Source organism: Mchenga conophoros, linkage group LG7, assembly GCF_057382185.1.
Source record: "Mchenga conophoros isolate Kocher_MC1m ecotype Shallow Benthic linkage group LG7, M_conophoros_male_GT1.1, whole genome shotgun sequence".
Classification (NCBI taxonomy): domain Eukaryota; kingdom Metazoa; phylum Chordata; class Actinopteri; order Cichliformes; family Cichlidae; genus Mchenga; species Mchenga conophoros.
Window position 1 is genome coordinate 31712945 of NC_140532.1, and position 15801 is coordinate 31728745.

Genomic DNA, 15801 nt, shown 5'->3' on the forward strand with positions numbered 1-15801 from the left:
ATTTTTGATTTAGAAGAGGCACTTTCTAATAATTAGGCTTCAATCTGGATGTGAAGTCCTGAAATATTAATGCCGAGGACTCTGCTAACATGTAACTCCACAGCCTTTGGTGTGTTTAACATGTACTGTAGTTATATTTGTTTATATATTGATTGATATAATGTTTGATGGCTTATACCCATGCCTTTATACCATGTGTGAGTGTGTGAAAGAGAGAGAGACTCATTAGCTGTCCCTGCAGACGATGAGCTGCAGAAGTGAGATAAATGAAACACATCCAACTCAGAGCCAAGTTTCATCTTATGAATTAAACAGCTGGCCCTTCTCTGCACGCCCAGCAGCCTGCAGCTGACATAAATCCTTTATAACTCTCATAAAACGGTTCTACCCTCATGATGTGATGATAGTCACAGGAAAAACCAGCAGTGGAGAAAACTTGGCTCACCAAAGTTTCTTAACCTTCAGTGCTGGATGTTTTTGTGGGGAAACTCACAACGAGGTTATTTTTAACTTGTTGTCTTTGATTTAGATTTCTTTAAGAGAGGAAGGGAGAGGCGGTGGATGGGAGATAAGGGTCAGATGTGGATCTCATACAGAGAAAAACAGAAGAAAGGGTCGCTGGATAGAGAGACATTTCATCAACTTTAATTAAACCCCATGGAAAGAGTATGGAGGCAGAAAAATAGATGACCAAGAAGGGCATAAAAGTCCAAAAGAAGCGACAAAGGATCAGGTGTGGTCACGTTTACAGTGAGCAATACTTTTTCTCTCTGTAGTTCTGCAGACGTACAATAAAAAGTTAATTTTTTTATAGCAATATAGATACACCTGCAATTCTGCAGAGATCTGTAAACACGCCTGGGGTTCTGTATTTGTAAACACATCGAGAGACCTTTTGAATTACACAAACATATTTGGTCTTGTGGAGAAACACATAAGGAGATGTATGGATATTTGATAAACACCTGCGGCTGTAGAGATATTGTTGAAAACATCTGGAGTTCTGTAGTAATGCATCTCCACATGTGGAGCTTTTTGGACATTTCTAAACACACCTGAGTGTCTGAGAGAGTGGAGGACATCTGTAGATCCATAGAGATTTGTAAGTACATCTGGAGGTTCTCTTGGCATATGTAAACACATCTGGACTCCTATAGAGATACACCAACGCATGTTGATTTATGAATATGTTGGCTAAGTAGTACTACACACTTCAGCACTTCCAGAGGCTTTCTGTAGATTGTTAGACTTACTGGCATTCTGCACTGATCGTACCTGAAGATCTTTACATGTAGATAGGTACGACCAGGTTTTCTGTAGACACATTTGGAGTTCTCCATACATATATAGCTAAAATTTTCAACAAATGCAACAGGTCTCCAGTTGTCTGAAGGAATCTATGGTTATCTAGACAAGAATACATATCTGTATTCTAGAGATTATAGGACATCCTGAATGGGGATACTGTCTCAAGATATGTAGACATCTTGAGTTTCATAGAAATACAGACACATTGAAATGTTGCATTGATACATGTACTCCAGATGTTTCTGAGATTTGTCAACATGTTTACAGTCTTTCTGAGACATGTTGATCTTCATAAAGATTCAAAACCATGTGAGGTTATTTTACATGTTTGAGGAAATATCCAGAGTTTTGTTAGTAATGCATAGACACCGTGAGTTTTCTAGAGACACGTAGAAACATCTGGAGTTCTTTGGATCATACATATATGATTTTCAGCAGATTTGAAGACATGCCTGTGGTTCTTTAGAGATTTGTAGATATGCTAATGTCAACCAGAGAGTTCAAACACACAAAAAAAGAATTTTACAAATTTTATGAGTTCTCTGGATATAGGTAGAAACATCTGGAACCCTTGGTATCTGGGAGATTCCAGAGTTTTCTGGAGGAATGTAGCATTTTTTAGAGATGTGCAGAGACACATCTTGTAATCTAGAACTCCTAAGATGCATCTTGAGTTTTAAAGACCTGCAGATTTGTAGACAGAAATGGAATAATCTAGAAATTTGTAGACAAAAACTTAGATTTCCTGAGATTCGTAGCCCTATCTGAAGTTTTCTGGAATCTCACAGAAACATCCAGAGTAGAGATACATATACATATGCATATATTTTGCACTGATGCATACACAAAGCTGGAGCTCTTCAGCGATGCACAGATACAGGGGGAGTTCTTTACAGATAAACAGTCTAACATGGCGTTGCAATGTGACAGTCAGGAGTTGATAAGCCGAGACCCTGAGGGCTGAGATAGAAACTAAACCCATTACTGTTCTGCCAAGGTCGTCAACAGTGACACACAGACACACCTACACCCGCACACACACATTGTCTGTGTGTCCTGTCATGGCAGCAGCCTGCTGGAGAGGCTTCTTCTTCTTTTTCTTTCTCTCTCTTTTTTTTTACGAGAGCTTTAAAAAAATGGCTCGTTAACGGCGGGATCCTCGTTAATATACTGCCTCGTCCTCGCCGCCCGCACACTGCAGAACTGATCCCTAACCAACCGCCATGCTACCATTTAATCAACGACTGGAGGACCGCAGAGACAGGGAGACAGCGAGAGAGATGATGGGATGGATAAGAGGATAGTGGGAGAAAAAAGAATGGAGAGGAAGGAAGAAGTAAATACACGAGGGACAACGTAATGGGAAGAGAGAAGTGAAGAAGGAACAGAAAGTTAGAGCAGGAGAAGGGAAGGAGGAAAAGCAGTAAGGGAAGGTAAGAGGGATTAGAAAGGATGAAGAAATGTGAGAATACAGAAGAGGACTTTTGAGAGAAAGGAGGAGAAAAGAGAGAAGAGCGCAGTGGGGGTGGAGGAAGAGGCGTGTCCTTCATCCTCATCAGTATTCTGTCCTGACTGGAGCTTTATTGTGATGCTGGACGACCAGTTTAACCACGACACCGCCTGGTGCAGCTCGCCCCGCAGCTCCAAACACCTCCTCGATCAATTTCTCTCTCTCTCTCTCTCTCTCTCTCTCTCTCTCTCTCTCTCTCTCTCTCTCATGGCCTGCAGCTGCACATCAGATGTCAATGTTGATTTTCTCGTTTACACTGCAGATGCAACAGGATGAGCCCGCGTCAGCTCCCACAGCTGATGCTACCCTCATATGAACTCGCACAGAGAGTTTCAACCTGCGATACCATCCAGTGGTGTAAACCGTAATAATGCAGTAAAGCTATTTGACTTGTCATCAAATTGAAATAATATTACTGGGGGTTTTGTTCTTTCTTTTTTTCATTCTGCAATATTTCCAACTCAGTTTCTTGGACTCTACCAGAGTAGCTCTGCATTAATTACAGTTCAAAATAATCTATCTTTGTCTTATAAAGACTTTGGTGCTGCACCTTAGTTCACCCTTTGTCTGAAATTAAGTCCTGTTCCTCTCTTTTCGTCTACTTGCCTCTGATTGGCTATCTCTTAGGAATGTAGGGCTTTTAGCAGCAGGTGGGTGGGGCTGCCTGAGATGACCATATTAGGGTGTCCTTATTCAATGACATGACAAAAACTGTCAAACCAAGTGTTTAGAACAGTTTGAAGTTTCTGTCTCACAGGAATTACTTCTAAATATTTTAAACTTGTTTAATTTTATCATCAAATATTTGTAACAAAATGTAAAACTTTAATATTATTTTTATAGCTATATCCATGTATATGAAAAAAAAATTTCCAACTGAACTTTTTTAATACTCTCAATGTCAACAGTATTCCCTTACTAAAAGAAGCTGGTCTTTATACTGGTGACATCCACATATCACAAATCTACTAATCCAGTCCCTAAAAGGTATTTGGAAACATAAGCCACACTTTAAAAGTTATTACTGTAAAAGCAAATTTAGTAAGCGTACCTTATATTTGGCTCCTTTTGGAGACCTTTCTATGTTGGCACAGCTCTATGTGGAAAGCTGGATGACTGGAGAGCAGTTATTGTTATTGACTAGGTCAGACATAGCACCAAAAGGAGGAGCAGAGGTGGAGGCAGGTGTGGCTTGCAGATGCATACCAATTGTGTACCAGAAATCCTCTACTTCCTGTCAGCTCTTTCTTTAAAAAACAACATTTTTATGGTAGCTATGTGGCATAAAAAATATCGATCTGTTGCACTGTTATATGAAAATGTAAGCTCGAGATTTGTTTGTTCTACAAAGAGATCTACTTTTATCTTACTGTAAGGCTTATTTCTTTCAGTAGCAGACACTTTGCTCTTTTTCTGTGTGTGTCTGTTATTTATTTCATGATTCATGCACAGCTACTATAATAGAGTCCAGAAATATACAAATATGTGTCTGGAAATGAGCATAATAAGTATTCTTCTATGTATCACATATATTTAATAATTTCATTAAATTAATAATTTGAAGCACTCTTGTTCTTGTTACATTAAATGTGGCTGCAAGAGAAGACTTTATGCATAAAACCAGACCACTGCTGGGTATATGGTTGTAAATACATGGATTCGGTAGAATCACTACTGATCAGTGTGTCAGTATAAGTAATGGAGGTAGTTTTGTGGTAGCCAGCTTAAATCTATAGCCCAGTTTGACCCCTCACGAAGTCCAGATAGTGTAGGTGGAATTTGAGGACTGTTAATGTGAAGCCCGAGGAGACAGTGCAGTGTGAGCAGATGTAAAGTTCAAAAGGGTTTGTTCGAGTTACACTTCTAAAATCTGTGTGTGTGGGTGTCAGACAGTAAGTGTGCTCGGTGAAAAGATGTTCGAATCATGAAAAAAAATACTGCAGAAGGACAGACAAAGATCAGCTTTCTCTCGTCTTATTTTCTAGAGGTAGAAGGTAGAGGTAGAGGAATAGAATGAGAAGAAGAAAAGCACTCTCAGCTGGAGCTGGCTGCCCTCTATTTTCACAGTAAAGTAAAGCAACATTTAAATAAGCAATAAAGTTGTTCTTATATTTTTTTTGGCATCTTTTAACTTTTCCATATTCCATATATCTGATCTCAGTCATCAGCATTTTGGCCAGTACTAAACTGCACAGAGATTTTCCCGCATTACAAATGCTCATTTTTAGCTGCCCTACAGGCTGTTTTGCTCATTAAATGAAAAAGACTAAAAATAAAATTTCAGTTCAAATTCGTGTCAACGGCTTCGCAGTGAATCAGTAAACAGCGCTCTTAACTCTACTGTGGGTGTGTTTGTGTGTATTTTAAACGATCTGCATCACTGTGTTTCTGCTTTCAGTAGGTTTGACGGTCTGTAGATCAGAGGTCACAGAGCTGAAACCAGCAGAGTTGCTTTTATTTTTATTCACTCTTTAGTTCATTGTGTTTACCTCAGCTCGTTCCAGCTCTCTGTTAGCATCTGTTAATGCCTTTTTTTCACATCCTGCTGCCTTCAGGTGCTCTTCCATTTTTCTGGTTCAGAAGTCACATTCACTGAGGTATTCAGCCTGCATCTCCAGCTCCACTACTGACTTTTCTTATCTTTAGTTACTGAAAGAGTATCTGTTCGGCGAGAGTGTAACCCCGTAAATGTCCTCCAAACGCCTCACATATAAGAAATTCGTTGTTGTGAAAGCGGACACACACATAATGCTACAGTTTCCTGAAGAGGACAACTAAGAGGATACAGTCAATGAAAATGTGCTTCTCTGAGTGTACCCTCAGTGAAGTACATCCACATGTATTTTGTATACTGGTACAGTATACAAGCGTCTTGAGTCTGGGGAACACAGCTAACTGATGGAAGTGCTAAAAATAATCCAATTGAAATGTAATCTTGCGGTAGTCCATTGCTTTGAAGCACCAGGAATTGAGTAGCAAATTGTGAGAAGTGTTCTTGTAGGTTTAGTTGTGGTGATGATGCCATGACTAGAATTCACTAGTGTTCCCCGAAACATATCACAAGTGGGTAGCTGGAAGTGCTATTAAATGTTTTTTTAGCAATTACATTAAAACCACTGACCATTATGTCTTCAAACTCAGCAATGTACTTAACTGGGTTCCTACCAAGTTTGATGTAGACGGGATTGTTGGTTGTACGCATAGGCAAAGGACAAACACACACACACACACACACACACACACACACACACACACACAAATGATTCCTTGATTTTGGAGAGATTCCCAGTAATTTAATGACAAATAAGTGATTGACAAAATGGAGAAATTTGATCAAAATCAGGTACATTTTTTAAACACAGTGTGTTTAATTTATGTTCCTGAAAGATATCTTAAAGCATCTGAAGGTAGCGTAAGCTCTCTGGTTTTCTGGAACCACAGATCCACATCAATGAGTTTATATTTGTTTAAATATGCAGAAGGCTCAGGATGGCTGGATTTCATTCACACAGATACTTTTAATAAGGCCTGTTTTTCCTCACTTTCTTTAATTAAAAAAATAAGTGTCACTGGCCATTGGTTCTGTCCATTATAGTAACTGTGGTCACCAAATGGGTTTGTCCTGTAGGCCCCACCCCTTTGTGGGTCTGTGGATCCACTTGCTGTTTAGAATAACATCTTTAATCTGTCTTTGTCTCCTTAATCTTTGTCTTTTTTCTCTCCTTTTCTCCTCTTTTTCACTTCTTCATCCACCACTCTTCCTTTTCCTCTCCAACAAACATGGCTGCCTGCTGCATGTCTCTTCCAAACTTGCATGTCATCTTATCTATTTATTATTTATGTAATTATATATTTGTCTTCAACATGTTTCCCATATCTAAACGTCATTATTGCACTTCCATTGCTTTGTATGATTTCATTAAATGTTCCCAAACGCCTTGGTTACCGCTAACCCCCCCCCCCCCCCCCCAAGACCCCATTGACCCATCTGAGGATGACCTCTTCCACCTCTTTGATAAATACCCCACTCCCATGCCAGACACCAGCACTCCCATGATCCCCCCAGTGGGGGTCCAAGCTGTGGCTCTGTCCTCGGATTCAGTCCGTGTCTCCTGGGCCGACAACTCTATGACCAAGAACCAGAAGTCATCGGAAGTTCGTTACTACTCCGTCAAATGGAAGACAAGCTACTCCACCAGTGGAAAGTACAAGGTAAATCACAGACTCTCATGTCCATGCTCTGGGTGTTGACATTACATTTGAGGACTTTTACCCTCAGACTTTTATTTTGAAAGTGAAATAAAACCTTTGATTTTGATTGGAGCGAATAAGTGATTAATTAAAGTCTAAAACCTAAACTATAAAAAAAGCAAATGATCTAATTGTCAATATCTTTAGTATCACATAGTAATGTTGAATCAACAGTAGGACCAAGAAAATAATTTGTTTTGGATTTGTGTATATCTCAATTTCAGACTGATTATTATCTTGTCTCTGTGAAGTGCAAATAAATAGTGGCTTCCACTAAAAATCAAAATAAGCTTTTAGCAAGACATGTATTTTAAACTAATCCTGCAAAATAAACAAAACAGATTACATAAATTTTTTTAAAGCTTGGGTTTAACTTAGAACTTAAAAAAAATGTATATTACTTAGCTGTTATGATGAGGCTCAAAGCTATTTGTATGGGGCATACTTAGCTGCCTTCAGTATTTCCTTGGGGGTTTGACTTGGGCCTTTAGGACCTGACTTAGGAGCCAGCGGTCATGAGAGATAATTTTGAGGATTTGACAGAAAACTTTGTCATGAGACTTGATTGCATGGATCTGACTTTTGTATTCTTCACTTGGAACCTGTCGATCCTTATAGTTCAGATTGGACAAGACTTACTTGTCTTGGATTAGGGTTATTTCAACAATCTTAACATTGTGCTTAACTTACCATCTATTGGTCTAGATTTACTAGATTTACATTACCTCTTAAATAATGCCTTCCTAATTATTCAAAATTCTGGGACTTCTCTTTACTCTTGATTTGTCTTATAACTTAATTTGTTGGTCCAAACTTAGATTTTGACATGAGGTTTAACATGGAGTTCACAGTATCTTGACATTTTGCTTCCCTTAGCATCTACTCATTATGTAAAGCCTTACCTGACAAATGATGCTGTGTTAGATATTTGAAATGAAAGGATTTCAGTTTTAATAATGGGACTTTTCTTAACTTGGGTTTGGATTTGTTTGTCCCAGTTTAGGACGTGACTCTGGAGTTCATACAATTCAAGTCTTGCATGTAATTTACAAAAACAATGAAACAATTACGTCTTTAGCCACTTTCTCTCTTTTAGCTGCAGTCACAAATTGAAATGATGTTGTATACACATTTATTATTTACCCTAATTTCAAATATAGCGTATCAGTATTTCTCCAGGATGTGCAGTCTCACAACTGCATCTCCACCTCCTGCTGCTGTTCATTTATCAGCTTACAGGAATTAAAGTTCATACCTTTCATCTCCATCTCATTCCTTCACTAACATTTTTACAAGTGCCCCATCTGTTGCTGCTGCTCAATACCACCAAGAATAATCATGCACACCCCTCTTGGAGAATGGAGTCGTCTTACAAACCAAAGTTTATTAATAATTTTTTACACTTTTGAAGCTTCTATTGACATAAAAAATCTCTCAGTTGGCAGAAAGAACTTAAAATTTTAGGCAGCACTGTTGCAGTGAAGTAGTAAAAACACAAGGGTTGTATCATTAATGGTGGTCTGAAAGCAAGATAAAAAAAAATCCTTGTTCGATTTTAGGTTACTGAGTTTCCCTGGAAAACCAAACTCTTGAGAACTTGTAAGAGTGAAAAAGACCTTAGAAAAAATAATCTGAACTGTGCTCCCATAATACTGTAAAAAGGAAATCTATACAAGGGCAGACTCCATTGTTCTTAATAAAGAGTAGACAAAGAGAAAGTGGCAACATCTTTGCTTCTTCTTCCCTGTCATCAGACATCAAAGTTTGGGAAGTAGACACTATCAAATTTTAATAAAAGTCTAAGGCTGTAAATAACTGTATTATATTTCTATGTTTAAACCTTTAAGCTCCTCAATAATAATGACCTCAGGGTTGGAATAGGACAAAAAATTGGCCCTGGCATTGTTGATCCAGGCGCCCCAGCACGATCACTCCCACAGCATAGGGTTTAGGGTTAGAAATGTGATTTTATTTTTTTTTTGTAATTTTATCCGTTGATTGTATTTGCTGTATATTTTATCTTTTAATAGCAGCTTTATTCTCGTATTGTTTAGTTTAACATAAAGCCATCTAAGCTTCCAAATAATGTCATGTGTCCAGTCTGCAGACACTACGGCCCTCAGCCACACGGTCACTGGCCTCAAACCAAACACCATGTACGAGTTCGCTGTTATGGTCACCAAAGGCCGCAAGTCCAGCACCTGGAGTATGACGGCGCATGCTACGACATATGAAGCAGGTAAGTCTCACAGCTTCTGCCCTTTGTTAGGATCTCATAAACATAGTAGGTCTGACTCTAACTTTAAGCCGAACCTGTTTCTGAACCTATTTCCCAAACACAAGACCTCCCAAACAGGCCCTTTAACCACATAGCAGTCAGGGAAGCGCTAACGATTCCCATCACAGACAACCAACAGGTGCCTCACATTCAACTGCAAGTGCACAAACTGTAGCTGTGCCAGATAGAGACAGAGCACAGTTTGGCCACAGTTTTACCACACCAAGAAATCTGCATTCTGTGAAGATCCTTTCTCACTTTCTGAAAGCTGCTTATTGGTCGGATGAGAGGGGAAAGTTGGTAGAGCTCACTTTGAACTGAACCTTACTGGAGATTGGAGAAAGGCAGTAAGTTTATACAGCAAATATTTTCTCATGCATGCAAATATGCAAATATTTTTAGCTTCCCTTTTTTCTATGCAATCATTAGCTACTACCTATGTAAACTTGGAACTTATTCGAAAGGCATTTTATTAGTCTTTCAGCCCTTATTTGCACAACTTGTTTCAAGCTACTGTAGAAGATTTATTTACATTGTGCTTTTCACATACATGGGGCACAAAGCACTTTAAGAAATCAAGAAACAGGGTGCAGAACTAGATTTAAATCAAAAATAATTTTGAAAATAATTTTCTGGGACTTTAAATTAAAGGTTGCTTTGTTTCTCTGAGCACTGTTGGATGTCCTTGATTTAAATCAACTTAATGCAAATGAAAAGCAGCCAACTGTATATCTTATTGCCTTAAATGAGTAGCTATGATGCCAGATTGCACTGCTGATTACACAAACAGTGAATGGGAACTGTGAAAACCCTGGTTTGAGGTGGATCATTTGTTTATTTGTTTTTTGTGAATGTATTGTGAATCTTTGACTGACATTTATTCATTCATTGTGCAGAAACTTTAGTTTCTACTGAAAGTAACATTTAGGGAAAAGGGCAGCTTCAGGAAGCATGGGTGCACCAAACAATGAGATGCATTACTCTATTTTCTTCCCCTCCCTGAACAGCAATTACTTTTAATAAGAAGTTTAACTATGGATAGAAATGATGTTTTGGTTCAGTGAACAGTCATCTAGAAACTCCACTCTCTCCCGCAACAACACAACAACTCAGCAATGCAGCAATGAAACCCAACCGCAGACAGAAATCAAAATGTCAAGGTATCCCTTTCAGGATGTTTACAATCATGTTTGCCGGATTTGTCACCCAATTAAGCGTGAACGGCATTATGGCCCCGGTTCCCTGGGGCCTGTTGGAATACATTGACATTCAGAGTGAGCAGACGGACTGAGCCCACTCAGTCCCTGCAGTGATCCACTGGCTCTGGAGGCACACACTGACCATATTTTCACAACAATACACATACTGACCACTTTTTAAAAAGCAAAACAAAGTAAATACTGCATTTACTGCAGCTCATAACGTGTCCGTCTTACTATGAAAAATAGGAAATGCAGATATGAGAAATATTTCTGTACATTAGAGTGTATCACATAATGGTATTGGTGTATTTAAAAGCTATAGACACTTGGACACCAGGGGATGAACCTTGATGAACCTGAAGATCTTGCTCCTTGTGTCATAATTGCATTACTGTTATTAGCACCATCTCATGTATGTGGTCCTCACATGGAGTTGCCTGAAATAAATGATATAAAAAGCATTGAGAGGATTTTGCTTTAAAAATGCATTTTTTTTCCACCTCTTTGAAACTAATGGGTCATTAACAAGCCACTCAAGGGTAGGGTTAGTTGACCTTCTCCTAGGCCATAAGCATAGTTTCATATTCATTCATTCATATTTCATCTCTTACATCCATTTCAGTATGCCATGCTAGTAAAAGTTCAATGTAATGGATGGATGTGAACATAACCAAAATGAGAAACTTTGAGGCTTCTCCACAGTGTCTTGTTCCTAGGATTGAACTCTTTTGGACAGTGACCTCTGATATGGTTGGATTTTATTTTATTTGATTCTATTATTGAATCTTCCTGAATTTTCTGTCTGCTGGGATCGCCACATCTGTCACAACTGCAGTCTTGTCAGCCCGTCAGCCTATCTGGTTGGTTAGCCAGCAGCTGCTTGTCTGTCTGGAGCTCAAAGGCACTTGGTTGTGCCTCTCAGTGTGCATGACCCTAGCTTGCATCATGCTACTATATACTGGATCATCTCCTGAGCACTCCCGACAGTCTGCAACCTGTGTTCATAAAGAAATTACCATCTTTTTCCAAGCATTTATTCAGTGAATTGAACCCAGTTACCTTTCACATTTCAGTTAAATCTGAGATATCTGGCAAAGTTGTCTTTTCAGTGTGTTTTGTTTTCATTTTCAAAATGAACTTGATTTTTGTCAATAAAAAATGCATGTGGGTGATCGATTGCTTGGTGGAGCAATGAATAGGTGATTAAGCTTTCATACGGTGTATGCTACTTAGACTGCATTTGTTGGTTTGGACAGTGTTGCCTTAGAACAACAATAATCCTCTCTCTCTCTCTAATGAGCTATTATTTTTAGGAATCTGAAGCTTGTTTTTGATTAGTTGTGATGGAGGTCTCTGCAGAGTCAAAATGGCTTTGAGCTAATATTCCAGCAAGGGTTTATAATGTTCCTCGGCTCGCTGGGTTGCTGTACCACACAAGAATTTAGCCTTTTGACAAATCTTGATGTGTTGCAGCGCTTTCAGTGCTGCAGCCTCCCCTGGGAGCTGATAATCTAAAATACCACCCAAATCCTTCAAAATAAAAAACAAAACATAACAAAACACAAAGTATGTCTGCCCACAAGAATTACTCATAGTTTTGAACAAATAAATAAATAACCTCACTACCTAAAGCACTGCTATGGTTAATCTGCTGCTTTTTCCTTTAACATTTTAGGATTAAAGTCAACTTTATTATTATTACACATGTATAAACACAGGGTAACAAAATACAGAGTGTGTTTTTAGTGTTCTTCTTCAGCATTTTTGCACAAATTACTCATGCTGATTATATTATTTTAGAATAGAAGAGACTCTACATTCATGTTAAAAAGAAAATTCAACAAAGTACACCGTTGGCCCTAACCTATAAGAATTAAGAGGTTAAGGAGCAGTCAGGTTGTGGTAGTCAAATTATTCTGGCAGTTGATGGGATGGAGCATTTTGCCAGGTGTGGATGTCCCTAAAAAGTCAAGGTCACACCATGATGTCCTCAGAGAAGTTGCAAAAAATCTAGGAACTACATATCAGACTTTAAAGGACAGTACAGACCACAGTGCAGATTTTTGGCCATAACGTATATCGCTACATCTGGGAAAAACAATAGCAGCACAGCGGTGGTGGAGGGCTGATGTTTGGTTTCAAGTTCCTCTTCGACTTTCTTTCCACTTTTAGTTTTGGCCAGCTTCTTCCGACAGATGCCCTGTGGCTGGGAACTGTACCTAGTTTGAGTCTTTGGACAGTTCTTTTTAACCTAAGTTGTTCGCAAGGAAACACTGAGAAATAAAAACAGTAGATTAAACATTCATTTCTAAATGAGAGTGAGGAGTCACAACTGCATGCCATGAAAGCCAAAATGATGGTCTTTCTATTTGCAATCAAAGCCATGATCCAAAATTCATATTATTTTCTATTATTTTCTATTGCGTATTTTTTAACTCGGTTTTAGCTTTAAAATTTTTACTTAATATGCTTGTAACCTAAAGAAAGCTTTCATGAGAATATTGGTTTTAAATCCTTAATATGTAATATAAAGAATAACCACACAAAAAGGCTGTATCTGTTACCTGCAAAGGCCTGTGAAGTATCCTCTTAATATTCTTATTCTTCAATGGTTTCATTTGTTTTTTGTTTTTAAAAAAAAAGCATCACTCACCTCCAACTCAACAGCACTCATATCATATCAGTGACAACACTTGAGCAACCTGTGTAGCTGCTCAAGACCTTCAGGTCCCACTGACAATAATTGTCTGAGAGTAACTCTGTCATTTGGAAGTCCTTGGTGTCACATTTAAATCCTGTTGTGTTTCTAAGTTAAAATTGTTATTTTGGTGACATTTATTATGGTGATCATCTTCAATAGTCAACAATTCAGGATCATTGACTACAAATTGAAAATAGTTTTAATTATATCTGCTTTGAGTGCTGGAACCACTACTTTAACCAGCAGGTGTGTTCACAATGTATTTTCTCAAGGTTTTCCTCTATATTTATGATAAGTACAGGTTGTCACCATCACTAACAGGCTCAGCAGGAACTTGTAATTTCCTCCAGCTCGTCTTGTCAGATTTAACAAGCAGTTTCATTAGCCAGCTCTGGGGGGCAAGCTTTGAGTCCTTTCCTGGTGTGAAACTTAAAAACTCGTCTTTAATCACATCTGTAACTCAGGAAGCACCCGCAGCCATCACACACTACAGATCTAATAGGCTGCCACTTAGTTTCCATGGTGATGGTTGGAGGAGGACAACAAGCCAGAGTCTTTCTTGTGAGGCCGAGCGCTTGACATTTTCACAACAGAAGCAACACAAAAGGGCAGTTCAGGAAAGTGTTGAAAATTACCTTCTGTACAATTTCCTCAAGTTCAAACACAGCAGAAAGTCACAACAAAGCCAAAGAGCAGCTGAACTGAGCTCATTATAGATTATTGTCCACTCTGGAACTTCCCACACAGACAGACGTTGTGCAAATGTTTAGACTAAACAGTGAAAGGGAAAAGCCGTCTGTATGTGTCTGTCTGATCCAGCATGACTGTCTGATCCAACCATCCATTTAACAACCAAGTATACAAATACATAAAGTGCCAATCAAATGACCAAAGTAACAAGTTTACATTATTAAACAACAGCTAGGAAAGGGAAATTCTTTGAAGAATTCCAGCATAGGGCTGGGCCATATCATACTGTTCACGATAATACCGGTATAATGTTGGGCAACAATAAGAAAATGAAATGTTGTGATAGAATACGGGTAAAACGCACATGTGCAGTGCCTTTGTTTTCATACGGTGGAAAAAGCATGGCGGAGAATGAGAAGGGCGAAAGTGGATCATTGAATGAAACAGATGAACCAGAATTGGTTTGTAAAAATGCTGCAACTTCAGTGGTGTGGAACTGGTTTAGCTTTCGTCCGTCAGATACACAACAAAGCACTATTTTTGGTAGAGCATGCTAGCGGGCCGTCGTTATTACCGTGTTGTTTGGAAAATACGGCACACTTAAAATCAATCCTTTGATTTTTCTGAAAATCGACAGGTCCCCTTATAATCCCGTGTGCCTTATGTATGAATTCTGGTTTTGTTTACTGACCTCGAAAAGATTTTATGTACACGGCGCTCGAAAATCTGTCAAATGTTTCAGTACGACTTTGCTAAGCTACGAACCCGCACCGCTTGATGGATTGTTGGAGCATTACGGCTATCGTAGGCAGGAGCCTCGCGGAGTGATACGTACTGTGCTTCAACATAATATTACCGTATTGTGTGTGTATAACCTCTTTTTAAGTTTTGTGGATATTATACGTGGTTATGCTGAGGATCTGTCGGCCAGTTTCCACTGAAAATGCCTTTTGGTTAAACTGTCAGCAAGGAATTTGCATTTACACTGTTAACTTTTTATATAACTTTAATGCACTAATAAAGTTGTGGAGTTGTAAAGTATTTTGTCTAGTGTGAACTATATCGTCAGTTATATCGTTATCGCAAATTTTCAAATGTATATCGTGATAAATATTTTTGGTCATATCGCCCTGCTCTACTCCAGCAATTGATTCTGTCAACAGAAATTCAGTTGTATTTTTCAATAAGCTTTTGGACTAATGGACAAAATAAGTCTGAAAGGAAATAAAATGTTTTAATATTTACCCATTTATTCAGCAAACTAATGAATTCAGTTCAATTAATATAGCGTCACTTAACAACAAAAGCCACGTCTAGAGACTTGAGATTGTAAAGTACAGACCCTACAATAATAGAGAGAAAACTCCACCAGTTACAGGACCTCTTAAGACCAAGTACTTGGTTACAGTGAGAAGGGAAAAACTCCCTTTAACAGGAAGAAACCTCCATCAGAACCAGGCTCAGGGAGGGGGAGCCATCTGCTGTGACAGGTTGGGGTGAAAATTGTCATGTATTTTTATTATATTCAGAGAATAAATTCACATCATGTGACACTATGAACCGACTACACTACATTAATAACTTTACTATGCTCACCAGTAAACTGCAAATGCCTTCTCTTGCCAAAAAGCTCTTCTAGAGAGCCAGTGACATCACCACAAGGGACCTAAAAGTTCAACATGTAAAGGTTCTGCGTGTCTTTCCAGTGACACTCTGCATTTGAGCAGGGTTTAGTTGTTACATGTAAGTAAGAAATGTGGAGTGTGTAACAAAGAAATCATGAAGTGCTATCTGTTCCATTTAAAACTGCCTCCTTCCCAGATTGTCTATGCCCAGTTTCATTTGTGTTGTAGCCACTGTA

The 15801-nt window shown here is 38.6% G+C and overlaps 1 protein-coding gene across 2 annotated transcripts in view; it reads left to right on the plus strand.

Moving 5' to 3' along the window:
* dcc (DCC netrin 1 receptor) overlaps positions 1–15801 on the plus strand; it is a 350643-nt gene that overhangs the window by 262857 nt on the left and 71985 nt on the right. For both annotated transcript variants that reach the window (XM_085278885.1, XM_085278887.1), the window contains exons 17-18: positions 6792–7030; positions 9170–9308. In XM_085278885.1, the coding sequence (XP_085135011.1) occupies positions 6792–7030; positions 9170–9308 (378 nt within the window). The remainder of the gene's footprint in view (positions 1–6791; positions 7031–9169; positions 9309–15801) is intronic.